Source organism: Melopsittacus undulatus, chromosome 3, assembly GCF_012275295.1.
Source record: "Melopsittacus undulatus isolate bMelUnd1 chromosome 3, bMelUnd1.mat.Z, whole genome shotgun sequence".
Lineage (NCBI taxonomy): Eukaryota > Metazoa > Chordata > Aves > Psittaciformes > Psittaculidae > Melopsittacus > Melopsittacus undulatus.
The window spans coordinates 109,027,746-109,054,697 of NC_047529.1; the positions used below are offsets into that span (position 1 = coordinate 109,027,746).

Sequence of the window (26,952 nt, forward strand, 5' to 3'; positions counted from 1 at the left end):
GCCATGCTTCAGCTGCCTCAGTCCTGTCCCTTGGCTTTTCTAAACAGACTCTGCTTGTCTTTTGCCTTGGCATGGAGCTCTTGCATTTCTATCTTAAGCTGAGGTATTAATTCAGAATGTGCACTTTACTCTTTCTATTACTTCTCATTTGAATTGACAGAAGTTTCTCTGTCATAATACTGGGGTAGGAAAACAACTCCATTTTTAGAAGTTTTGAGGAGCAAGCTGTGTAAGCCAAACTGCTAAGATGACCATATGGAAAAACTAATAGACTGCAAGAGATTCTTGCTGTTTTCCACGTGAGTCAGTTGGCTTTGGTAGGGCGTTCATCAGCAGTATAAGATAATTTGAAATTGGTGAAATGTGTTAATTTTCTTTTTTCTTTGTACTTACATGCCCTTGTTTAAAGTACAAGACTGGTCTGGTAATTTTGAGTCTACGTGGCTGATTCAGACCGGATGCACTCGCTTTCCTATTTTGGGCTCATCTTCTTACTCATCAAGAGATGAAAGGGCAGAAGGATTTTTTGCAGTGGAGTGTGTGCCAGTTTCAGAACTTTTTCTCGTGAATGGTTGAGAAAACAGAGCACCTACACCATGAAGTGATCAGCAGTGATTGCCTTTCCCTCAGTATTGAAGCATTGCTTTGTTGAGATACTTGTTTTTACAGATGGTGAAAGCTTAGGAGAGGGGCAGTCAGTGAATATGATGTTTTTATTTTTTAGACTTCAGAAACCTGTATAAGGCAGGAAAGAACTCTTGAGTCATCAAATCATTTTGCTGTTACTGGGAAGAGGGAGCAGTTGTTCATTACTCAAGACTGCTGGGATGTAAAATAGGTACTTAAAAGATGTATATCTTCAAGAAGCTGCTGAAGCATCTCCCTTTCCATCCCAGAAGAACACTATTTTAAGCCTGTTAATATGCAAGATATGGAAACTGTAAGATGCGTTCCAGGTGTTTTTTTTACCATATGGTATGCAATGGCTTGAATATCCCCTTACTGCTTTTGGAAATGCCTTGTATTGCATGTTCCAGTACAGGTCTTTCCTTGACGCTGGTGTGTTATAACCATGTTGTGATTGAACTTGGCTGTTCCATATTCTTTGTTATTTCCTGCGGATTATTCCCCTGCTTATAGTGGAAATTTGTTTACCTGTCAATGTGTCATCTCGCTGTTAAATTAAACTTAATTTCTGTTAGCCCAGTTTTCAAGGTTGATCAGTTATGTTCCTGATTTATTTTGTGCCAATTTCATCTACTGATGCCTTCCACATTGTATATATTAGTGAATTTTATAAGAAGCAGCCTTTTGTGCATTAATATTATTGATCCACACATTTTAAAAAGATAAATGCTTATATAAGCTCTGGAGGAAGTGTGTTGCTGGTGTCCTTCCAGCTCATCTTTTGCAAGTTGTTTATGTCCTCTTTATTTGCCTTCTGATCATTGTATTAATCATGAATCTTGCAGCTTAGCATCCCATGTAACCCCATCCTGAATCCTTTAGAAGAACCCAGATTAGGTCTACAGATTTCCCTATGTTTTAGGCAGTCAGTTACCTCAGACAGATGTTATGTAGATATGGTCTGCCTTTAGTAACTCGTACTATATTTTATCCCAGTTTTCATTTTGCTCCTTGCTCTTTCCTCATTATTTTTCCTAAGACCTTTTGTACCATCAAAATTTCTGGTTTAACTGCCTTCAGTTGTCGAGATTTGTCTGCTTTTTCTTGATAGATTAGTTTCAGTTGTCATACTTCTGTTTGCTGCTAAACTAACTATATAAACTTGAGGATTAGTGCTTCATTTTAATTTGTATACGTCTCAAACTATATTACTAGAAAAGTCTTTAATTCATATAAATAAACATCTGTGTTAACATGTCTTAGCATGGTTTTGTGACCAATATGTATCCCTGCTTTTGACTGTATATAGTTCTTTCTCTCAGTGCTTACCTCATGCTAATAATGTTGAGTAGGTGCAAAAGTGTTGTTTGTTTTCATCATAGATTTTTTTGTATGAGTTTATAAATTCAGGTGCAATCCAAGTGAGAGTTTAATTTTTGCAATGATTTCACTTATTGCTGATAATCTCTTAATGCCAAGTATTATGCTTTTAAGAAAAACATCCACATACAACTTCTATAAATCCTCAGTATTCACTGACTCCACTGTTTTACTTCCTTGGATATTGAACATGAAGTTGGATTGAAAATATAAATCAGTTTTGCAAGGTATTAGTTTGAACTGTATTCTAAACACATAAATATGCTAGTAGTTTATTTACTTAAGAAATTACTGTTTTCTAATTTTTGAATGTGACATCTTCCTGTGATGTTTGAAGATGTACTTGTCAAACTTAAATAATGAAATAGTATAAAACTCTCCTACTTACAGTTTCTTTTATTGGAAGGGGTAATTGCTACTTTAAGTTCAAGCACATTCATTTTTCATTAATTTAAGATTACTGGAGGTTATTTAATTGCCAGGCATGTTCTCAGGTGGTGTACTGAAAACATGCTCTGAAGAACGCACATGAAACCTCTTTTTGTTCTTCAGTCTCTTCTTTACTGCCTACTTTTATTTTCTAGGTTGGTTAGATGGGTCTCATTACAGGAGGGATTTAAAAAAAAAGACCAAGCAACATCTTTATTTCAGATATCTCTTAGTTTGAAGACTTTAGGCAGCAGAAGACTCTGTTTTTTTACAAGTTCAGTAATCTCTTAACAACATAGAATTTTTTCCTCCATTAACAGACACCTAACTTTTAAAGTTAAGAACTTTAAAAACCTGGGGGAGTGAGGAAGCAAAGACACAGGAGGAGAAAGAAACAAACCAACCTTTTACTTTTTACTTGAGTTACAGTGCTGAGAGAGAAGGTGGATTCTGCTGGTTAACAGTGTCCTCATTGTGTGACTTCTATAAATTTTTGTTAGGGAAGAGTAGGACCTTTTCCTTAGTCTGGAAAGAAATTGGGAGGGTCTGGAATAGCCAGAGATTAGTTTGTATTTCTCTGTTAATGTGCAAAGCCTTGCTTGTAAACATCAGAGGCAAATGCCATAATTCTGTACCTAATCCAGTGACTCATAGTATTGAGGGTTTTTTTGATGCATTTTGTGTAAATCATATAGTCAATAATGCTAATTTTTCTGTGATTAAATCATAACTTGAAGTGGCTGCAAAGATGTAAACATTTATTTACTGGCAGTGTTTTCACAGCAGGCTGCTGGATAGGTGCTTATTTTTAGGCCTGAAGAAAAGACTTTTATTCACAAAATCAGCGATATCTGTGTGTGCTACGTTAGGGAAAATGCATGCTATGTCAAAGGGAAAATGCCGTTCATGGTTCTACTTGGTGCTGCAGGGTATCTGTGCTAAAAAAATACGTTGGAAAAAACTAATCTAATATTGATGATTTCCTGTTTAGTGGAAAAATCAGTGACTGTAAAGATCTGGTTAGAGTAGATGTTTTTTTTAAGGAAAACAAAACCAAACTGCATACACTTCAATTTCTATTTATGTCCATGTTTTAACCTACCAAATAGTTCCAGGTTTTGGTAATTTTGAAGTAAGAAAAATGAAAAACTCATGCATGTGGATGATGAAAGTTGCACTTTGTATTTTTAAAATTGTTTGCTGTAGAATATAATTTTGGTAAAGCCATTTCAGTTTCTTACATTCAAGATGGGTAATGTTCAGACAGCAGGTTTGCTTTCAAACTGTTGTTTGCCTTTGGTTTTACTCATAGTAGAAGTGAATTAATGCCACCAGATGTGAGCAAAGATGACAGAATAGGTAAAAGCTTAATTAGAATATAAATAATGCCAATTCTGGAAAAAGATATGTGCATGTCAGTCAAATATTCATAGCCACTCTTAATAAAAAGTAACCAGCTATGTAGTTGTGCTGCTTATCTTGGATAAGTGAATTCTGGTAAAGTTGGGGGGTTTTGTGAATGATGATTTTTTTGTGTTTGTTCTTAACAGGAGCTCACCAGATGTTGTTGTTGGCAGTGTTTATAACACCTCTTAATGATATCTGCTCTGACTTCTCAAAGTTTCTGGAGATGATAGAAACAACATTGGACATGGATAAGGTATGGGCTGGTGTGTGGGAGGGGGTTTACTTAGCAATTAAAGTTTCTTATTGAACTTTGCCATCTGCTCTACACACTCTAAATTTAATTGATCATCTATATTAAGTAGTTAGTGGTAGCTTAACTGTGGAATATATGAAGACTTATTAGTATAGCAGCTGAATATCAAGAGGATATTCACCCACTGTCTGAAATTATCTATCCAGTATAAAAATGCTGCAGGTACATGGATGCTGTGGACCTGAATCTGTTTTTTAAAAACTTCATTGATATTACAAGTGGAGAAGTTATTTTGGCACTTTTCTGCTTTTCATATATTCTAAGTTACTATGGTATGTCTCAAATCTGGAATATAGCCAGAATGTTTATTACATATTTCTCTGCTTCTATAAAGTTCATTAGACTTGGTTCTATTTTGTGTGGGGTTAAGTCTTCATTACTAACAGATTGCCTCTGAAAAATGACTGAGTTTAGGTATAAAGACTTCACTTTCCAGTGTAAAGACATTTCTCATTAGAGAGAAAGCTGCTACAATTATCTTAGCTTTGCAGCTACGCTTGGTTATGAAATATTACTGGTGATAGGACTATGCTTGCAAGGAAAAGCTGGCATTTTTTCAGCAGAAAAATTGGCCAAAGAAAACTGGAAGGAACATTCTTGTTCCTTGAATCTGTAGCGGAAGGGAGAAGGGATAAGTATAAATAATTTGTTATTGTTTGATGCTGAACACTTAGGACACAGGCAAAACGAGGAACCGTTGATTAACTGGGTGAAACAAGTTATTTAGTGAGTTTTGTCCATATTTTTTTCCCATTATATTTGTTACAGAATTGGTGAGACTCATTTTGAAATGTACATGCTTGGTTAGAAATACTCCTTTCTCTGTAAAATCAGTCATTTTGGAAATAGTGGGAGACTTTTAAGGTTGTTGTGTCAGTATCAGTTAACTAGAAAGAGGAGAACTGCCTAGCCATGTGTCAGGCATGGCAGTAAGGGCAAAGTGTTGAACTTCTGAAAACTGCAGTGGCTTTAAAACTTCGAACATGTGTATTTTTCTGTGAAGGCAGAAGCACCACATTTTACCTCTTTGTATTGTGCATGCATTCATCAGTTGTGTTTTATGGTTTAAGGACACTGTTTGATTGACATGTTGCTGTAATTTGTGATATATGCTAATGAAGAAATTTATAGCGTTGTACTAGTTACAGACCATCTGTTGATGCAGTTTGTGTGCCCTGGGACTCTGTTTTCTTTAAAGCTAACAGCTGTTCTAAGCCTTCACCCTTTATAGTCCAGCTCTTCAAATCTCTCTTCAGCTTGTTTTGTTGTCCTTCTAAACAAAATAACAAGTGAGTTATTTTTAATCAGGGCCCATAGAATCCAGTGTGTCAGATTTGATTTTAGTTTTTGTTTTCCCCTTCAAGATACAGGCAAATGGTTACAGATAAGCCAGTGCTAGTTTTACCAGAAGCATACACCTTGTTCATAGGAATGTTGAAGTTCTTAGCACTGACTTGAAATTCCTCTTGGATTTTTAGGGAGTACAAACAAAATACCCATCTCTATTCTGAGTGTGATTGGAAAGCAGGTTGCTATAGCAACTAGATTATGTCAATAATCCATTCTGATATAAAAAAGAAACATCTAAGTTAAAAAAGTGTGGGATGTGGTTATTCATTTACCTAGCTGTAATAGAAGTTGAGAAACTGTCACTTCCTCTCCTGTCTTTTCACAGAATTGTAAGGTTCCTTTCAGAAACCATCTACCCCAACTCCTCTGCAAGTCAGGGCAAGTTCATCAGTGCTTTTGGTACATAGTATTTTGGTTTGAGTATTGAGCACAGCTCTACAGAAGGAGTTGTTTTTTCACATTAGCTAGCTCAACATAGAATCATAGGATCGACTATGGTTGGTGTCCTGGGTTCAGCAGTAGCAGTCATTTTTTTTCTCCTTCTTAGTAGCTGGTGCAGTGCTGTGATTTTGACTTTCAGCCTGGGAACAGCGCTGATAACACCAATGTTTTTAGTTGCTGATGAGTAATGTTTACTCTGACCAAGGACTTTCTGAGTCTCGTGCTCTGCCAGGGAGGAGGGGAAGCTGGGAGGAAGCAGAGACAGGACACCTGACCCAAACTAACCAAAGAGGTATTCCATACCACAGCATGTCATGCCCAGTATATAAATGTGAGGCAGTTACCCAAAAGGGTTAGATCACTGCTCAGTCAGGCTGGGTATCGGTTGGCGGGTGGTGAGCGTTTGTATTCTCTTCCCTTGTTATTTCCCTAACCATTATTATCATTGGTGGTAGCAGCAGTGGTTTGTGTTACACCTTGGTTACTAAACTGTTCTTATCTCAACCTGTGGGAGTTACATTCTTTCAGTACTCCTCCCTGTCCCTCCGGGAGCTGGGGGAAGGAGGGGGTTGGAGTAAGCGAGCAGCTGTGTGGTTCTGAGTTACGGCTGGGCTTAAACCATGACAATTGGGAAAGGCCTTTAAGATCAAATCCGTATTCCAGGGCCTGCAAATTATTTGCTGTCACCTTATTCCTTTGAGCACCCCTTGGTGTCTCACCTGGGTCTTGTTTCATGTAAGTAAACATACATGGGTATTAAAATGTTGTTAATACTGTAATGCTGGTCTGCTGCTTACCACATTAAATATGTTATCCTTTGAACACTCATTTCAGTGTAGCTCTGAGCAGAAACTTACAATTCCAACCCCAACCATTCTATGGTACTGCATGTAAGTGATTTATTTTCATTATAATCTTTTGCATGACTCGTGCCAGTAGAAGGTTATATATAAAGGTGGTAGCAAGAGTGTTCAGAATAATCTGTTGCATGTCTGTTGCATTCCTTAATGTGTTTCAGTGATACTTCATACTTCAATATATTGTTGAAATATGACTATGATGCAGGGGTATTATTTTGGGAAGATGAGAGGGGAATGAGTTGGGTTCACTGATACTTCTTCCCACTTTTTTGGTGAGGTGTAACCTTACTGTACCATAATTGATGGTAGATTGATTAGGTACAAAGCACGAAGAACTCAAATACAACATTCCTGTTAATGCTTGTCCTGACAGATTGTTGTTGGCTGTGTTCACACTGAGAGCTGCAGAAGAGAAAAGGAAAAGTTTGCTTTAAGTGACTTACATAATTAGATCTGAGATACTGCTGTAGGAGGAGCACAGCTTGAGAAGAACATTAGAGGATAATATAGTTGTGGGTGCCTGATGGTTTTAGGTATTAATTAGTAGCACAAGTTTTTAATATTTTTAGTAAATCAGTTAGTTTACATTCCTAGCAGTTTAGCTGAACTTTTAATTTAGTTTTTAAATGTTCTAGGAAAAAAATCATTCCCAAAAGGGTAGTTGGACACTGGAACAAGCTGCCCAGGGGAATGGTGGAATCACTGTCACTGGAAGTGTTCACAAACCATGTAGACGAGCCCCTTCAGTGACACAGTTTAGTAGTAGCCCCCTTGCAGTGCTGGGGCAATGGTTGGACTTGATGATCCTGAAGGTCTTTTCCAACCTCATTGATTCTATGATTCTATGTTTCCTACTCACTTGATCACATTTGGCTTTCACTCTGAGTGTAGTCAGATGGATTTTCAGGCTGGGGTAATCTCTAAATCGGAGAGACATCAATTGGATAGGTGGATCACTCGGTGGATAAAGAAATGGCTGGATGGTCGCACTCAAAGAGTTGTGCTCACCAGCTCAGTCTCCATATGGAGACCAGTAACGAGTGGTGTCCTTCAGGGATTGGTGTTGGGACTGGTCTTGTTTAACATCTTTGTCGGTGACATGGACAGTGGGATTGAGTGCACCCTCAGCAAGTTTGCCGATGACACCAAGCTGTGTGGTTCTGTTGATACACTGGAGGGAAGAAATGCCATCCAGAAGGGACCTTGACTCACTTGTGAGGTGGGCTGATGCCAACCTCATGAAGTTTAACCATGACAAGTGTAAAGTCCTACACCTGGGTCGGAGCAATCCCAGGCACAGCTACAGGTTGGGCAAAAAGGAAATTCATGGTAGTCCTGCGGAGAAGGACTTGGGGGTTTGGTCAATGGGAAAATGAACATGAGCCAGCTTCAATATGCACTTGCAGTCCAGAAAGCCAACTCTTCTCTAAAGAGAAGAGGAGTATCCTGTCATAAGTGGTCATTGCTGTTCTTTTATCAGAATTATGAAGGGAACGGGAGAAGCAGGCCTGTCAACAGGGACTGTAGCAGGGAATGAATTTGTTCATACCCCTTTAACACTTCCAAGTTTCAAGATGGTCTTCTAAAATCTTATCCTTTATTTTGTGGATTCCTCATCCCTGCTTAAGCAACTGGAGGATTTCACTGCTTCATTATGTTTGCACACAACACAACTGGAACTAAAACAGCAGGCTGAGTGTAACACCTTGCAGTGCTGGTAATAGCACAGAGAAAATAAGCACTGGTGGTTCGATTTTCTATGATGCAACTTCTGTGGAAGAGAAATTATCTGTTGGGAGATGATAATTCCCATCATAAAGTAACAATCCTTTAAAAATACACTAAGCTATGTAGTTAATCTGTGTAGTTTCTTTATATGGTCATTTACTTGTCCCCCCATTCCAAATTCTAAAATGGTTAAGCCCTGTGGCTTTTATTTCCAGATTGCATTCCCAGGTCTTTCTTCCAAGTTGCTGTCAAACCTGGGAGTCTTCAGTCTAATACTTTTACACTTGTTCTGACACACTACAGATTTGAAGTGCTTCTTGTACTTAGTAGAACAAGATGCCTGTGGTGATTCTTGCAGTTACAGTTCCTCTTGCTCAGTGCTTTCTAGTGAGATACTTTTACTGTCTGGGAAGGAGTAAAGGAATTGTGTGAACCTCCCTTTCCTCTTCTCCTTTTGGTAACTTATACAATTGTGGGTATAAGTGAAATTGTATGTAAACCACCTTTCAGTGTGTTTTGCAAAGTATTTGTAGTTGCTTTGTGTGCACCTTTGCAGATAATTCCCAGCTTCGTAAGTGTTGTGTGTGTTTTGGGGTTTTGCTTGTTTTTTAAACTTAACTAGAATAAATAAATTACTAATATGCAAACCAGTGCTTAGTTTCCATGTTGGACAACAGTGCTAATATTTTGTTGGTTGTAAAACTTTGCATATTAAAAATGGAGTTTCTTTTATTGAGCTATTGTAAGTTGTGCCCGTGAATTAAACCTGTAAGATCATCAGGGACACACACCTGGCAGTGGAAGCTTGGGGAAAGGAGAGTTAGAAGATGAAACTTGCTTCATTTGTGCCTCTGAAAATTATTATCTTGAAGGAAATGTATATGCTTTTCAATTCAGCTGGGTTGAAATTGGGTGGAAGTTTTGGTGGTGTTATGTTGGTTCCTTGTATAACCTCTTGAGTGTGTTTTGGACAGGAATTATTGCTTCAGAAACTTGTGTTTCCAAATACTTCTTGCTTTGAAACACCCCATCCTTAATTAGCTGCATAAGTCCAACCTAACAATTTCATTTCCTCTGACTTCCCTTTTTGCCTGTCTACTCCTCAGTTATTTCTATGCAAATGAATATGTTGACAGCTCCATTTCAAAGTAAAAGAATCAGTTAAAAGGGTATATTTAGCTTGTATGAAGTATATTACTTGAGAAGACAAGTGTAAGAAATACATTTGTTTTATGATAATTGCTATCTGATTCAACTACAAACAGCATTGTGTTACAAAATTCTAATTATAAAATAAATAGAATAAATGATAAATTCATTTCACCATGTATGATCAGGGAGGTGATTCAGGTTTTTACTACCTACGTTCATAAGTATTTTTTCTTGTTATTTCTCCCTAGGTGGAGAATCATGAATTTCTTGTCAAGGCTTCTTTTGATCCTAATTTGACAGAATTAAGAGAGAAGATGAATGAACTGGAAGAAAAAATGCAGTCCTTGTTAAAAAGTGCAGCAAAAGAACTAGGTAGGGTATGAGACTGCCTTTGATTTTTACCTCTTCTGTAAGATGTTTTAAGATCAAGTGACAAAATGAAAACTGGTACAGAGGAGTTAAGGGATGTTTGTACTATTTTGTTATTAGTGTGGGGTGACTTTGTCACAGTAGAATCTATTGAAAACTGAGTGATTTTTGGTTTAAAATTTGGTCTTTTATTTTTTTTCCTTAAGGATGGCATTCCAGGGTATTTCAGAAATGATCACTTATGTTGCAAGCTGCTGGCAGAATTTGTTTTGTAGAACTCACCTAACTTGGTTAGGCCTAGTTCTGTTTTCCATCCTTTTGAGGACATGTGTTGAAACTCATACAGACTGGGGATTGGTGAGCAGAAATAGTACAGAGTGCAGGGTTTTTGGATAATACAGTTTTCCTTTTTCTTTTTACCTGAAAGGTTTGGAAGCTGGCAAAAGCATCAAACTGGAGACAAATTCACAGTTTGGACATCACTTTCGAATAACGTGCAAGGAGGAAAAAGTTCTCCGTAACAATTCGAAATATGAAATAGTTGATACGCAGAAGAATGGTGTGAAATTTACTAACAGGTATGAAATCATCTCGGTAGTTTTTCAAGCCTCTTGTGGAAGAAACAAAACTGTTCTTTCCTTTATAACAATGCCAATAAACTGATTTTGCTAAATCTTGAATGGCTGAATTTCACCTTTTGAATTGGCTCGCAGATAGAGCAAGACTGGCATGAGGGTGTAGTTGTCATACAGTTTCTGTTAAAAGCTGCATTCCCTATTTGCTTTGCCAACTGTTAGCTATTTTTGGTCCTTTGACTTGGGCTAATTTCTCTGTTTTAATTGCAGCTAGTAGCATAATTGCATTCATTGAGTGTTTATACAGACACTTTCACAAGCTGCAATAGAAAACCAGCTATTTATGTTTATCACCAAATAAGACATGCAGAAATTCTGTTAGTGATTACCTTTCTTTGTTTTTCCAAATCATGCTGTAATTTCTTGCATACCTTTCTGTGGCTCCCTAGATAAGCTGTTTAAAAATTTCAGTCTTCAGGCTAATTGCATTGATGCTGTTTCAGTGGCTCCTTGTCTGGACAAAAGATCTGTATTCTCTGTTGAATTTTTAGCTCTTCTAGAGCATTTTAGAAGGAGCAAGGGCTGAGTTGGTCATTAGATGTCCCTCTCTCTACTTTGTTATTTTTACACAGGGCAAACAAGATAGGAAATTGCACAGAGCAGGCAAGACATATGCAGAACTAGTTGCATATGCAGAATCAGGTAATAACTTAGGTTGAAGATGATTTCTTGAGATTAATTGGTCTAACCCCTCATTTGAAGCAGAACCGCCTTGGAAATTGAATCCTATCTCGAAGTTAGATGAAGTAGCTGGAGGCCTTCCCTAGGTGCTCATTGTCCAAGCATCCTTCACAGCCTGATGGGGCACAAGTTCCAGTGCTGAACTACTCCTTGTAAAAACTTTTCTAATCAGTTCTCATTAGAACTTTCCTTGCAGAAGCTTGGTATTTTAGCATCTGATACTTCTCCTGTGCATCTTCAAGATGAGTCTGGTGCTTCTCCTTTCCAGGCTGATTTTGGATTCTCTCATACTAGCTCCAAATTTTGTGGTTTCTCTAATCTCTGTAATCTCTGTGAATGGCAGCCCTGTCTTCCAGTGTGCTTACAGCTCCCTTTAACATGATATTGTTCATAACCTTGCCGAGAGTGTGTTTGAGAGTGCATTCAGTCCTATCATTGTAATTGGACTTAGTTTCTGACAAGTTCCTCCTTGTCTGGCAGTTGCAGGTCCAGGAGAAAACTGCTCTTTAAGTCTCCTGCATGTGTTATATGGAACGGTAAAAATAGTAGAGATTACTATACGGTAGAGTATTTCAGACAAATGATGCTGCTGTTGTTTTGTGTATAACAATTCCTGCTGGACTTCGTGAAGTGACTAGAGAAGTGAGTTTATCGAGGGAGAGATTTTGATTGACAGACATTTATGAGGAGCACTGTCTATGAGGCAAGGCTGTTTGCAAGCCAGTGCTATTACTAATAGTGACTGTTTCTGGTAATCACTCTCATTGTAATAAATCCTGTGCTTTGAAAAGTACGGCAAGCATACGGGTTCACACCAAGCAATATGTTGGTGTATTTAGCACCAACAGTTTAGCAATTTAGCACAAATTAATTTAAATGAACAAAGTGTAAACCTTAATTGCATTTTGTTTTAACATTTGCGCAGAGGTTATTCCCTCTGAAATTTAAAATGGCTTTTTTTTAATGGTTCTAAATATGAATCTAAATGTAATGATGAAGTTAGGTTTTTCTGTAACTGAGAAGGTGGTACTTAGAACCCCTGCTGTAAGTGTCATCTGTTACTTTCCCTTAGGGAAGAAGCCCATGGATCATTAATAAAACTGACATCTTTGTGCTTAGTTAAGTTCTAGCACCATCTGCAGAAGCAACTATAAGCATGAGGCTGTCTTCTGCTTACAGTGTGGGTCCACAACTTGCCTGTGTTTGGAGTTGAGCTTGGTAAGAACTCAAGAGAATTAAAACTGTCTCTTGATTTCAGCTTACCTTATTTTGAAGGCTAGAACCTGTTCTTAGTGACAGTAGTTCACTGAGATTTTTACTGAATGAAAGAAGTTGATGCTTTCAGCTCTGATAAACCTGTTGGAGGACTCCAGGCTAATTACACAGTTGCTTAGCAGCAATTTCCCTCTGCCAGTTCCATAATGTGCTACATCTTGTTGCAAAATGGCCAGAAATTCAGCTTTAAGAACAAGTTCTTTTGACATAGCATGTCTGTAGCAAACAACTGATAGAAGATTTTTCAGAATCATGTGTTTGGAGATACTCAAATTGCTGGTTTGCCCTTGTGGGTGATCTTCAACTTGGAATTAAACTTACTGATACCCTGGTGTTGGATGAATCATAGATTAGTTGCTTTGTGTTCCTTGTACTGAGCCTTGCTATTAAAAAGGTGAGGAAAACTGGTATTGACTCATAGATGAGATGGCCAGAAGCTTGACACTGTAGCAGAGAAGACAGAACATCACAGCTTTTAAATATTGTGGTTTTGTTCACAGCAAACTGAGCTCCATCAATGATGAATATACAAAGAACAGAGAAGAGTATGAAGAGGCTCAGGATGCAATTGTTAAGGAAATCATTAACATTGCTTCAGGTGAATATATCAATGTTGATGTTTATTAGTGTTTAGAATGTTGAGAGGACTTGCAGTTAATTTGTAGGCTCTTGGTAGCGGAGAACTGTTAACATTCCCCAAAGAATTAGTGTGAAAAATGAGGTTTGGCTTTTAGACGGTTGGTGAAAGTTTGTAATACATTGTCTTCTATGGTCAGCCCATTTCCTGATGTTGCTATAAATATGCCGTGATGGGGTGTATGCAAATGCTAATCCCATAAAATGAATAAAAATATACTCATAAAGGTCACATCTATCCTTCTCCACCTGCCACCCTGACTCTGGGCATCTCCATCCAAAGGGCAGACTGAGTAGAAGGCGGAAGAGGTGAAAGACAACAGAGAACTGAGGGGTGGGACCCAAAGTCCCTGAAGGATGATGAAGAACTAACACTGATACACAGTATAAGGTCAAGTTAGTAATTGATATGGTACAACAAAAGATTATTGTTTTCTAATTTAATTTCCATATATTTTGCTCTAAGATTGCCTACTTACAGGACATTCTTTATAATCCTTCACCAAAAGGAGAAGAGACATTGGGGTATTTGATCTGGAGGATTCCCAGGATTTACATATCACCTTTCCAAAGGCACTAGTTCCAGCAGAACAAATCTAGATCTTTGAAATCTCTTCCAAGAGAAAAGTGGAAAGTGAACACACTAATGAATATTAAACTAAGGGGAGATGTATTAAAGATTAAAAACCCCACCTTTTTTAAAGATGATGTATTAATATATTTGAGTGTTTATTAAGCTGCAGTGGAAGTCTTCATAAGCTTTGGCCTCTTGTCATGCTAAGGAATTTGCCAGTATATTGCAAAATCAGTAGCCTGTTAGATTATTTTTTTAATATCCTGTTAATTTTTAAGTGGGTTTTTTTTGTATGTGGCATGCTAAGGCTTGTATATTTATGTTGAAAGCAAAAAGCTAATTGGGTATTATATAACAGGATTAGCTTCACTATATCATCTATAAATACCTAGTATGTCTAATGAAGTCTTTTGCTGCTGTTTAAAGCTTCTGTGGTGTGCAGTCACAGACTTAAAAATCTATATGTGTATTTAAAAATCATTTTTCTTCCCCAGGTGAAGCTAATCTTAATGGAAAAGACTGGATTATGTCTATAATTCTTAAATTAAAGTGTCCAAGTCCTCTTAATGACCTATACCTAGCCAGTTCAAGAGATGGTGTTAGAACAGTAAATGTACTTTGCACAGATAGGACTCTTTCTGCAGGTCACTGCTTGCCTCTTCTGACACGTGCATTCCCTTTGCAGGTGTTAGATGGTTTACCTCTGTAGACTCCTGTCCGCCACCCCTTTCACTGAAAAAAACCCAAACACCAGCACTTAAGAACTGATACTGGGGCTGGTGGGCCACCATGTCCAGTTGTCTTGTCTCATGGGCACTGTATCTTACCTCTCCATACCATCATTCACATCAGCATGAAGGGTTACTGTGTCTGAATTGTCAGTGCTGTCTCACTATTGTCTTTGCTTGCGTGAGCATCAAAATACAGTCTATTACTGAGGAAGGAAACTTAGTGGATTTCCAGACATCTTTCCATGTGAGCTTTTGCCTTCCCGTACTAAGATAAGCTATTTCTTATTGTCTGGTGTTAAGCCAAAACGATCAACATAGCCTCACCTCTTCCTTTTTTTTAGTCCGAAGAAGTACCCTTTGTAGTCAAAGCATGGAAACTTCAGGATTACATCTTAGACTCTCCCAGAAGATGACTGCTGTCTTGAACAAAATTGACTTTTAATGCAAATTAATTAATTTTATGGGCTCAATATAGGCTTTGAGATATCTGTTGGCAGGAACAAAAATTCTTAACTGTTCAATTGGTGTGTCTAATCAAAAACAGGTTATGCAGAACCCATACAGATGATGAATGATGTGATAGCCCAGCTAGATGCAATTGTCAGTTTTGCTCATGCGTCAAATGGAGCACCAGTGCCATATGTCCGTCCTGTCATTCTGGAAAAGGGACAAGGAAGGATTGTGCTGAAAGGTGCCAGGCATCCTTGCATTGAAGTACAAGATGAGGTGGCCTTCATCCCCAATGATGTTACATTTGAGAAGGGCAAGCAGATGTTCCACATTATTACTGGTAAATGTTTCTGTTCTCTTTTTCATTTGTTATGTTATTTCCAATAATAATGTCTTTAAAAAAAGCAACCCAACAACAAGCAAACAAACCAACAATCCAATAGAACTGTGAAAACAGTTTCTTTAATCAACAAAGAGTGAGTAGCCAGCAAATATAAGATTTAGCTTGGGAAATAAGGGAGGGTAGTGAAAGCTATTGTGTTTGATTATATTAAGAAAAGAAGCTGTCCACAATGTTCTTGTGAAACATTTCCTGTGACAGTGTATATTCTTTTATGTTTATACCTATACAGACGTATTTCTCATCTTCCAAACTAATAATCATGGAATTAGTTGTTATGATTGTTGTTATAGTGTGCTGTTTGGAGAAAGTGATTGCTAATTTAGATATAGTCATTTGGGAAGAAGAGAGAAGCTGCTAGAACAGTAGAAAGTAAGAAACTAGTTCTTCCTTAATGTGTGTATTCTTTACCTTAGTGAACGTAACTCCACAAGATAGGCAACCTCAGGAGCTGGAGAACTTGAACCTACTGAAGTGATTTGGAAAATTCCACTAGGCATTAATTGTACTGTAGCCATGTAGACACCTTCTGTAGGCAAGCCTTTAAGCAGCCTCTTTGTTAAGGTTTTCTTTGTTTCATATATAAGTCAATTTTAAATGCAAAACATGTTTCAATGACTGTACCCTTTTTCCCCTATTCTCTAGTGTAATTAAGGTAATTTTACCATCCAGGAAAACATTTTTTAGTGTTTATAGATTTAATTGAGTGTTAATTCCCACCCAGATGTCCTTGACATACCTTCTGAGTAGCAAAGACTGGAAATAAGAGAATGATTAATGAACACTTCTCATACAATCAAAAAGAAAAACTAAAAATCTGAATAAATGCATGGTAATATGCTTGTTTTTCTGGTCAGCAGAAGTGCGAGGTTGGATTTAATGATCAGTTTTCTGGAAAATACTTTTTATTTCATTTGTACTTCAGTTAAAATTAACTGATTAATACTTGCTTTTGCTGATTCAGAAACACTTTAGATTGTAATTTAAATCACCCATTAGTTTGTACCTGACCTGTAATTAAGCTATTTCATTTTTACAGACAAATTGTAATTGTTGTTTGAGGTGAAAGCAGGTTATTTTCATTCTCTTAAGCAGCAAAACTGATGACTTTCAACTTCAAACTTAATAGTTTTAGGTATGAACATGTGTGTTAAATGATTGCTTATACTTCTGAAAAGTCCCAAAACCTATGAAGGCCCCTAATGCTCTTTATTCACCTTTCTTTTGGAAAAGCAGCATTCAGTAAGACATACAAGCAAGCACTATTAGTGGTGGAGCTACTTGTTGCACCTGTTAGACAAGTCTGCTTCTCCTTCCTGGCAGAGAGTAATAAGTTTAAATGTTCTTTGTTTCAATTTAGAGCTTGTTTTCCTTTTTAAAGAACTGATGAATTGTAAAAGATGATGTTGCTTAAATTCAGTTGCAAAATTCCTTATGCAGGCCCGAACATGGGGGGAAAATCAACCTACATCCGACAGACAGGGGTGATTGTCCTCATGACCCAGATTGGGTGTTTTGTGCCATGCGAATCTGCAGAAGTAACCATTGTGGATTGTATCCTGGCTCGAGTGGGAGCTGGAGACAGCCAACTGAAAGGTGTGTCTACTTTCATGGCTGAAATGTTAGAAACTGCTTCAATCCTCAGGTAAGACCTGTGCTTACATGATTTTGTTGGATGGGGTTAATGAGGAAGGGAGGTGCCCTAAGACAGATGTATTTGAGATTTCCTTTTATGTAGGATCTCTAGTGGAGGATCTCAAGTAATTTGTAGCAGGCTCATAAGTTCTTGAAGTAGCCTTCTGTTTATTTCAGTGGTTATATAGAGCTGCTACCAGGAGGGCAAAGTCTAAATGGGGCAAAGAAACTAGTTTGGAAAGACCTGTGAGACACTATGTGCTTCATTCATATGTTGTTATGTAAATACAAAAGCTCTTTAGCCTTGGTTGTGCTATGCCTCTGCAACATAGCTTGTGGTATTCCAATATCCAGAGTTCATGCTGTTCTCAAACGTTATAAAATGCTCTTGTGCTTTTAGGACAGCAACTGAAAACTCCCTGATAATCATTGATGAGCTGGGAAGAGGAACTTCTACCTACGATGGCTTTGGCTTAGCATGGGCTATTTCAGAATACATTGCTAGCAAAATCTGTGCTTTCTGTATGTTTGCTACACATTTTCATGAACTGACAGCTCTTGCTGACCAAGTGCCAACAGTAAATAACCTACATGTTACTGCTCTGACCAGTGATAACACACTGACGATGCTTTATCGTGTCAAGAAAGGTAAGACTGTAAATGGTGAACAGGGTAGCTTAATTTCACCCCAAGAGAGGAAGATATCTTAATGTAAAAGAGAATTTTCATGTTTCACTTCAGGCTTAGGGTTTATAATAGACATATTCTTCTCTGTCTATAGGCCACGTGTATGGCAGGAGCTCTGTCCATGTGTGAACACGGTGATGTTGTTAAGATTTCTAGGTTATTTCTGCCACTCAAATTGATGCTTTTGAGGTCTGTTCCTTTTTGTTTCTTAAAGAGCAGAAAGAAGGGCTCCAAAAGGTTATTTTCTGTTTTCCAAAATCAGCCATTTTAACCTGCTGACAGATAAAGGCTTATGTTCCTTAAATTGTTCTTTTAAAAGAAATTAGTACAACTTTTATGTGCTGACAGTTTTTAATAACGTCTATTTCATTGTAATAAGGTTTGGTCATTGAAGAAAGATGTTGCCCAATTTATGCAGTTGAATATAAGCAAAATCACACTTTTTTAGCAAATGGCATAATAGTAAAACAAGTAGCCTAAGTAGCCTGCTTTGTTAGTGTAAGATAGGTCAGGTGTATTTAAAATCCTCTAGTGGAGCCAGTTATTCCTTTTGGTAATAAATGAGATAAGTTTTTAATTAAGCATAAACCCCTCTGTTAGCCACAGTTAGTGCTTCTTCCTCTTCTCTATATCCCCAATCTTTTATTCTTTCTCCTTTCAGTGGGAACCTGTGTTTGTGCTAAATAAAGCAGGGCTGTGTAACTATGGCTTACAAGGTGTGGTCATTTATGGCATTCTACTTTGTTTGTGAACTCTATTTTGTTGTTCCTATAAGGCCTTTTTGTTCAGGTTGCCAACCTCTAGTCTGAGATTTTGATTTAAAATGTGGGCAGAATACAATTACACTATGTTTTCACTTTGGAATATCTTTTTAATTTCCTTTTCTGAGCTCCACGAGGAAGGAATGAGTTAGGTGACACTCAGAGTGATAGAACATAATTACTATAGAACACTGGCTGTACTGAATCTGATCAGCAGCTTGCCTTGTGGAGTGGTTTTGTCTCAAATAAGGAATAAGGAATTAGGCTGCTATCTTTACTAAAACAATTACTAAATGTAATCCATCCTTATTAAGGCTAAGGTGTTAAACTTTGTCTTGTATTTCAAGTCATGGAAACTGATGTTTTTTTATATTTTTAGTTTCAGGTTTAATCTTACAGGTACAATTGCTAAAATTCATTCCTCCTTTTAAAAGCTGTTTTGTCATGTTGACACAATACCAAATACTTTCTTTCACTTGGCGAGTTCATCCTAATAGCTCAGCATTTCATGATCGGTGTGTATTCTATGTGTGTTATCCTGGAACTCTCTCCAGTATTTTCTGATTTCTTTAGCCAATTTGGGACTTGTCAGTTCATTTCTTCTGGCATATATTGTTCTGAAATGAGTGTCATATGCTGTCCAGTTATTAAATGTTACTATTATGCTTTTAAGGATAATTTTTATTATCTTCCCAGGCTATCACCATCCTATTAAGTGTCTTTAGATAATGAGTTTTTATTATATCATGATCTGAGCCTCATTCAAGCGGTACTGTGCTAGTTTTACTCCCAGGACATTACTAATTGACTGTTTCTTACTCATTTCTTCTGGTTTAAAGCCTGTGAAATTATTTCATTTGGTGCCCTTTGATTACTTGTATAACCACTTGTAATTGTGTATTCCCCTGTGGCTATAGTCTTACAATTAGGTTTTGGATACTTTTCTGTAAAGCTAGGAGGCTGCTCTGGACAAGGGGACTCAAAGCATGACTTGGAAGTGCTGCTCTCATCTGGCTTTTCTGAGAGTCTATTTAAAGCTGTTTAGAATGTCTGCAGCTGCCACAGTCTTGTTTCTTTTAATTCTTGTGTCCTTGACTTTTCTTAGAAATGGACTTTGTTCTCCTTTGTTCATCCATTTATCCTAGGCAATGCCTAGGCTTTGCTTCTGAATATTAGTCCAAGTCCAATGTGGCCCTTGTATCCAGCTTGTTCCAGCGGATAGGCAGAGTCTTTGGTTCTTTTGTAGGTTGCTCTTTCCCATTTTCTCCAGCACATATTGAGTTCCTTCCACCAAGTGAAGGTTCAGAGCCCTGAGTGCCTTGCTGAAATCAGTGCTTTAAATATGACTTGGTGTGGCCTGGGAACTGAAGACAAGTGTAGTCATAAATTGCTGCAAGCATACATCAAAACTGAGTGAGAGATTCAGTACAGTATCTTCAAACAAGCCATCTCCATTTAAGTGCCTTTTTGAGTGCTTATGTTGGGCATGGAAATAATATACCCTAATTCTAAACTCTCTGCTTTCTAAATCCTTTGGAGTAGTAAACCTTAAAATTAAACCCCCCAGATAGTTGGGTGAATTCTTTCTTCAACACCCACCATGTCCTCTTTTTTTTTTTTAGGTATATGTTCAACCACTACTAACTCATCCATTCTGGTCGTAGTAAAAACTCTATAAGCCTGGTTTAATATTCTTCAGTCAATTTTGCTATTTTCAGTCATGCACATCTTTCTACATGCAGTGTCTTTCAACTCACTCTATTTTCTTGGAAGTGCTGTTGAGCATAGAGGCACAGTAGTTTGTATCTACCTACTTAAACCTTTGTCAAATAAGATAGATACAACATTATGAAATCTCCATCTCAAAATACCTCTTCTCAAATTGGATGTCTTTCACTCAGGTCTTTGCATGTAGTGTTGTGCCCTTTCCCTTTTGGAAGGGTTATGTGGTTCAGGATGTATGGACAGCTCAGATGCATCTGGCTTTTAGTGTTTCACGTCATTTGAAATGTCATGCATGTTACACAAGGAACTCTTATATAGTATTTTCATCCCTGTCTTCATGCTTCAAGAGTGTTGCAGGACAACTGGAAGAGGAGACACAGAAAGTGCTGTTCTCTATGCCTCTGCTCAGGATTCTTTGAGCAGACACCTGAGTTTGTGTCTAGGGAGGTGTGTGTTTTTAATATAAAATCAGTATGAGTTTCAATTTCTGCTTAAAAATGTTGGTTTCTTTTAAGAATCCTGAGAGATCGCAAGGTTAATGAAACAGAAAAAGTCTAAATGCAAAATTTTCCTTCACCTATTCTTTAGTTATTCAATATTTAATAGATGATTAGTTAAGAATAATTTTATATATGTTATTTGTACCTCCTCGCTGGAGACCAGAATTAAAAGGACGTGGTAATATTTCTGGATGGCCAATTGGAATTATAGTAAAGTAGATGGATGGAGCTGGCAGATTGTAGTGGAGGGCTTTTGTTACTGAAGTGAAAATTTTGATGTAACTATGTATAACTGGTATAATTTGAGCAGTTATGAGAACTTTTCTTCCTCAACCAAGTATTTTATAAAGTGTATTCATTGAAGTAAGTGTGAAGTTAAAGTTGAAAGGTTTTGATATCATTAAAGATGACTCCTGGAGACTGAAGAGTTAGGTGGTACTGATGCAAAGGAGGATGAGAATGATTGAGAATACAGTATTTTACGTGTATGAATGTGTATATAAAAATACTCAAATATAGAAAAACATGAGAAATGTAGTTCACATGATTTTTAATATACTATATTCCACTGGCTGTGCTGAAGTACTTTAATAAAAAGCATTATTCAGTTTCATTCAAGTACTAGAGGGAAATTCTTTCTGCCTGAAGAGTTTTCCCTTTCTTCTTGAATCACTTTTAGAGCTCTGCAATTACTGTTCAAAGATAGCTTAATTAAATAAGACCATATTCTTTAGACTCTGTAGTCCAAAATTAAATCGGAAACTGTGGGGAGAACCAAACCATGTCATGCATTTAATTCTTCAGAACAGAGAACTATTACAAGTTTGGTCATATAATCTGTGTAGCCATATTATCTCTTGTGAATTCTTTACTGTTGTTTTTTCTCTGCATCCAGGTGTTTGTGACCAGAGTTTTGGAATACACGTAGCAGAGTTGGCAGCTTTCCCAAAACATGTGATAGAAAGTGCAAGAGAGAAAGCATTGGAACTGGAGGAGTTTCAAAACATTGGCAAGTCCAGGGAATCTGAAGGAGAACCACCAGCCAAGAAATTCTGCAAAGAAAGAGAGGTTTGTGATCAGGAATGCTTTTTAAATTTGTTTAGCTGGAGTAGCCCAAGCAAAATAGTTTATTCTCTTCTCCCTTTGCTTTCTCTTAAAAGCAGGTAGTGTAAAGGATAACAGTAGCTTGGAGAAAGCCTTTTCAGAATAGCCTGTCATCATCTTGCTGACTTAAGAGTCCTTACAGTGACATCTGTTGCAGCTTTCTAGAAAATGCATGTGTTGCTTTATGGCTTGTGTTGTTTAGTGCCAGTAGTCAGGTCCTCCTTGTTGCAGGCATATAAATCTGCTTAAAGATCTTAGTTCTGTGTCCCAGCAGTTGGCCTGAAACTTCAGCCTTTTAATTCATTTATCTCCACTATCAGTGGTGGTCTTGGTAATGCTCCAGTATATGGAAGCCTTGAAGTGTTAGCCCATATCCAAAGCACTTTCTGCATTTAAAAAGCATTTGCTTTTAGGCAGAGGCTGTTACCTGTTACTTTATTTTTAGTTTTAGAGGTCTACTGCATTTGTTCCAGGTTCAGTTAAGTGGATCTTATGTTGTCGATGAATGATCTCTGGTTTGTCCTACTTTTTAGTGCCAGGATGTTCCCTGTCCAAATACCTCAGTTGCTCCACTATTACCCTTCATTTGTTAGATTGCTAGGTATCACAGTATAGTATTTTTAGGTTAGTGGATTTGGCTGTGTGGTCATAAATTGGTGTAAATTAAATTAATGTGGCAAACACTTCTGACAAATACAGCATTGTGGGTTTTTTCTTGGATATTTCAGTAATGCATAATATTTCATAAACCCTCTAGGCAATAGAATGGCATAGTTTCAGATGTTTCTGGCTTTGCTAACATCATGTTTAGAGGGAAAAGTGTGCTGTCACATTTCCTAGTCCTTTGGAGATTTCTGCAGTGAAAGCACACTGCATTAGTTTTAAATGATAAAACAAAACTTTGTCTTGGTGGTCTAAAATGCAAAATGCAGAGAATGGGGCAAATTCTGTGTTCTGGGCAAATTGTTTCTAATACAAGGATCCTGAATACTGTTCATTGAAATGTTTGTTCTTCCTATTCAATTCAGATTGTTTAGAAGATCCACTTTGCCTGTTTGTGTAAAAGCATATGCATAAAGCTTAATTATCATCTGTTCTCCTTGGTGACGGCCACTCTCCAGTTGCTTGGTTACAATTTGTTCTTGCATTTTGCATATTGAAACAGTGGATTTGATTTACAGTTCCTTCAAAAAATGGAATATGGCTATATTATTGCTATCAATCCTCACCTAGTGCAGTTGCACACCAGAGTTAACTGTGGAATACTCATAGGAGATATCACTGTTAAATACTGTATTTCTACTGATCAACTGATGCTTTTTGCTCATGGATTGAAAAGGGAATAAACTCCTGATACTGGCATAACTGGATTGTTCTGGTGTTGAGAACATGGTTGGATGTGCAAAAATAATCATGGTTTTTGCCTACAAAAAGTTTCTGGTGATGAATAAACTTGGTATCTTTAGGGAATTTGCAAAAATCATGCTTGCAATCTGAACATACTATTTTCTTTTCCTTCTGTTTCTTCCATTTCAGGAAGGTGAAAAGATAATTGAGGATTTTCTTTGTGAAGTGAAAGCATTGCCCCTGACAGATATGTCAGAAGAAGACATCAAAAGCAAGCTGAAACAGCTGAGAAATGATGTGTTGGCAAAGAACAACAGTTTTGTGAATGAAATCATTTCCCGAACAAAAGTTACATCGTGAAAGGTGTGAGAACAGGATACAGCTCTTGAAGCATATTTTACGTTGCAAGAACTCTCATTTCCTTGTCTTGTAGCTTTTATACTTTATGATACTTGTACTGACTTATGTAGGCTTTTTCCCCCCCTTGGTTTGTAATTATTTTGTAAAAAATCCTGAGCACGTCCTGTGCCAGATTCCTGCTTTAGTTGGGATCACTGTGCCCTTTAGGAGTTTTCAATAAAATGCTTTTTCAGGTTTGAGAGTGTTACTGAGTGTACAAACAAAATGCCTAATGCTTGATCAGGAAAGTGTGCTAGAAAGTATAGCCATTGAGATGGCAAATAACTAACACAGCCTGGCAAAGGAACCGTGCATACTCAAGATCTATGTCCTGTACCAGGGTTCTTTTTTGTATGATGGAATTCATGAATTAAAGTTTTATTAACGCTATGTTAGTGCTCCATTAGAAAAAAACCAATGTGATTTGTCATAAGGTTTTTGTATGTGCACTTGCATGGAGCTTGGGGAGAGGAGGGATTTTTTTGTTTGCTCTGTGAGTGGCAGTGCTCTGGTCAAATATACTACAGACCTGCTCTTCATGCCTGAGTGGTGACAACTCTTGAATATTTTGGTGAATTTGTAACATAACAAAGGTTGGGGTGAATTTAGTTTAACTGGAGCTTCTGAGTTGCTTATGATGTAAGAGGTTTCTCTGTGAAGAAAGAACACATTCCCATGGCAGGGGGTTGGAACTAGATGGTCTTTTTAAGGTCTCTTCAAACTATTCTGTGTTTTTTATCTAATGGGCTTCTCACACTGAGACAGCTTGAAAGCGTGCAGATACGAGTTTATATTCTCCTTGAAATTTAGCATTTTAAATTGTAGCTCACAAAGGCTTTACCTATATTTAAAACTGTCAGTGTTGAAAGATTAATGGGAAAAGGTGTTTATTGCGTGAGATTTTAGGAATAAAATCAAGCTGAAGATGCTATGCAAACTCTTGCTGTGTTCAGAGATTGCATCAGTGGGTGTGTGCTGGGGACAGCAGTGCTGCTGTTAAAGCTCTGCGATAGGGATTGTATTGGGGATTAATGTGTTGCAGTGGTCTGCATTTAAACATTTCAGCTGTAGTCATAAAAGAGGTGTAGTGTCTAACTTGCTGTTGGGTAACATTGGTTTGTCATTGAGCTAGAACTTGGACATACTAGATCTACTTGAGAGAAGAAAAAGGCTTGTTTGAGGGGTTTGGGTTCTGCATAACACTTTTCTGGTCTTTTAAATTAGAATGCATTCTGCTTGTAAAGACAAAAATAGACTTGCATTTACAAACAGCACAGTTGATGCATGTATTCAGTAGCTGTGTCTGGAAAAGTGTGTGAATGGAAAAATCTGTTACATAAAGTAATGAAAAATGTGACTGGTTTTGCAAATTCAATTGACTCAAACAAGCTATCAGAATTACACATAAAATAGACAATGAGAATCAATTTAGAGCATCAGATCCTGCAGTGACACACAGTTTGTATTGGATCAAAGTGCTTTAACTGTTGATAGAAAAAGGCAGTTCTTGTAAGGGACTGCAATGGCTGATACTTAGAGCTGCTTCTTACACATGCTGAGATACCTGTGGTTTGATCAGAGATGCTCCTTGCCTGATTTCCTGTTCCTAACCATGGGAACAAGCATAAAATTGTCAGTGGTTTTCTCTTCCAGGGACTTCTCTGTTTTCCCCTAGACACTGTGTGAGCTTCCAGTGTCTACAACACTCTTAGCCACATTAGCTACCTCCTGCAAGAGAGGGACCATGACTTTGCTTTGAACCTGGTTGCTAGTTTCATTCAGTGTCTTAGTTTTTAATCTTTGTGTCCATTATTTCCTCTCTGGATGCAGTGCATCAGTACAGCATGTCTGCAGTATGCTGGGGAAAGGCTGCTTTTGTTTTCTTATGTTGCAGTTGGATGCTGATAGGGCTGCTCCTGTGTAACCAAATTTGCCCATCTGAGAGTTAAAGCACTACTCGTGTGCATTACTTGGGAGTGATGCAACTGGTACCCTGACTGAACCAGCTCTGGGCAGCACTTTCTCCTCTATGCTTCAGAAGGGGTGTTACACACTTGCAACAGGAAGGATTCAGTTTTCCTCATGCCTTTCAGCACTCACAAGGAAGAAAGAAAGGTAAAAGTTAATAGGATTTTAAACCTTCTCAATTATTTTCTACACTACACTTCCCCCCACTCACTGCAACTGCTGGATATAGGCAAAGAGAGGATCAGGCAGAGTTTAGTCTCCATATGTCAGTGCTGCTTGCAAACTGGGTTACAGGTAGTGTGATTTCATGTGAGCAGGAGGATGGCTATTTTTGCTAGTTCCAATTTAGCTTTTGCCTCAAAAAAGTACTTATGAGATGGGAGCAGTTCCAGAACTTGTCTGGATGTTACAGAGCTGTACCAATTGGATGCAAAGGTTGTCAAAGCTTCAGAACAAAGTAATTCACTGTTTGAGGAGTGGTGAAGCCACTTACTGTCAGCCTTGAATGGAGATGCAAGTTTCTCTTTGTTCATTGACTTAAGAAGGCTTGGTACTGAATGCTTACTGCAGGGGTGATGGTTTTAGTCTGTGCTGTTACTGTTCCTCTAGAAGGCGCTTTGTGAAGTAAACTGTATTAGATGGTGTGAAAGAAAAGAGCAGACATGATCAAGCAGTGGAGGAATTATCTTCATTTGATCACTTCTGCTCCACTGGAGCTGAGGTAGTTTTGCAATCAGAAATGGCAGGAACATGACATAAAACAACCCTTTGCCTACTAGCAGATGCACTGAAACTGGGTGGAGGAGACTTTCAAGCCTCAGAGAACTGGATACCTGCTCACAACCATGTTACTGGCCTGGGCTTTGTAGCACATAATGACTTTGCACCAGCTCTCAGTGGATGTAGCTGTTCTGAGTTGATAACCACTCTGTAAGTGACTGGAAGTGCTCATGGTCTTAATTTTTCCAGATTTAGGGAAGCCTGTGTGAGAGCTCATTGCTCTGCTGGAGGGGGTGCTGCTTTTGCAGCTCAGCTGAGTTCTGGGACTGTGTGAGCAGTTTGATCTGTTTTAGTGCAAGATGAGGATGACAGTTTAAGCTGGTTTTCATTGCATTTAATGAGTTTTCATATATAAAACCAGTATGTAGGCTGAGAGATTTCTGTGGCTAAAAAACAGTGTGACATTTGGCCTTATTATCCTGCAGTGTGACAGATTTGTTTGAAAAACCAAGGGGGAGTAGTTGGCTGCTCTGCATCCAAAGCAGCATGAGGTCATGCATTGAATGTTTTGCATCTTTCCGACCTGGGAACAAGGAAAACAAGTGGCCAGAGGAGCCTGAAGCCTTAAAAAATAATGGAAGAGGTGCTGTGATCTCTTGTGAGGTGGC

At 37.9% G+C, this 26,952-nt stretch overlaps 1 protein-coding gene across 1 annotated transcript in view; it reads left to right on the forward strand.

Moving 5' to 3' along the window:
• Window positions 1–24,533, forward strand: part of MSH2 (mutS homolog 2) — a 47,131-nt gene extending 22,598 nt beyond the window's left edge. Inside the window, exons 8-16 of the mRNA XM_034060905.1 lie at window positions 3,987–4,096; window positions 9,936–10,059; window positions 10,484–10,634; window positions 13,148–13,245; window positions 15,133–15,378; window positions 16,879–17,083; window positions 17,474–17,721; window positions 21,642–21,814; window positions 23,387–24,533. Coding sequence (XP_033916796.1) covers window positions 3,987–4,096; window positions 9,936–10,059; window positions 10,484–10,634; window positions 13,148–13,245; window positions 15,133–15,378; window positions 16,879–17,083; window positions 17,474–17,721; window positions 21,642–21,814; window positions 23,387–23,557 — 1,526 coding nt within the window. The 3' untranslated portion in view covers window positions 23,558–24,533. The remainder of the gene's footprint in view (window positions 1–3,986; window positions 4,097–9,935; window positions 10,060–10,483; window positions 10,635–13,147; window positions 13,246–15,132; window positions 15,379–16,878; window positions 17,084–17,473; window positions 17,722–21,641; window positions 21,815–23,386) is intronic.
• Window positions 24,534–26,952: the final 2,419 nt, after the last annotated feature.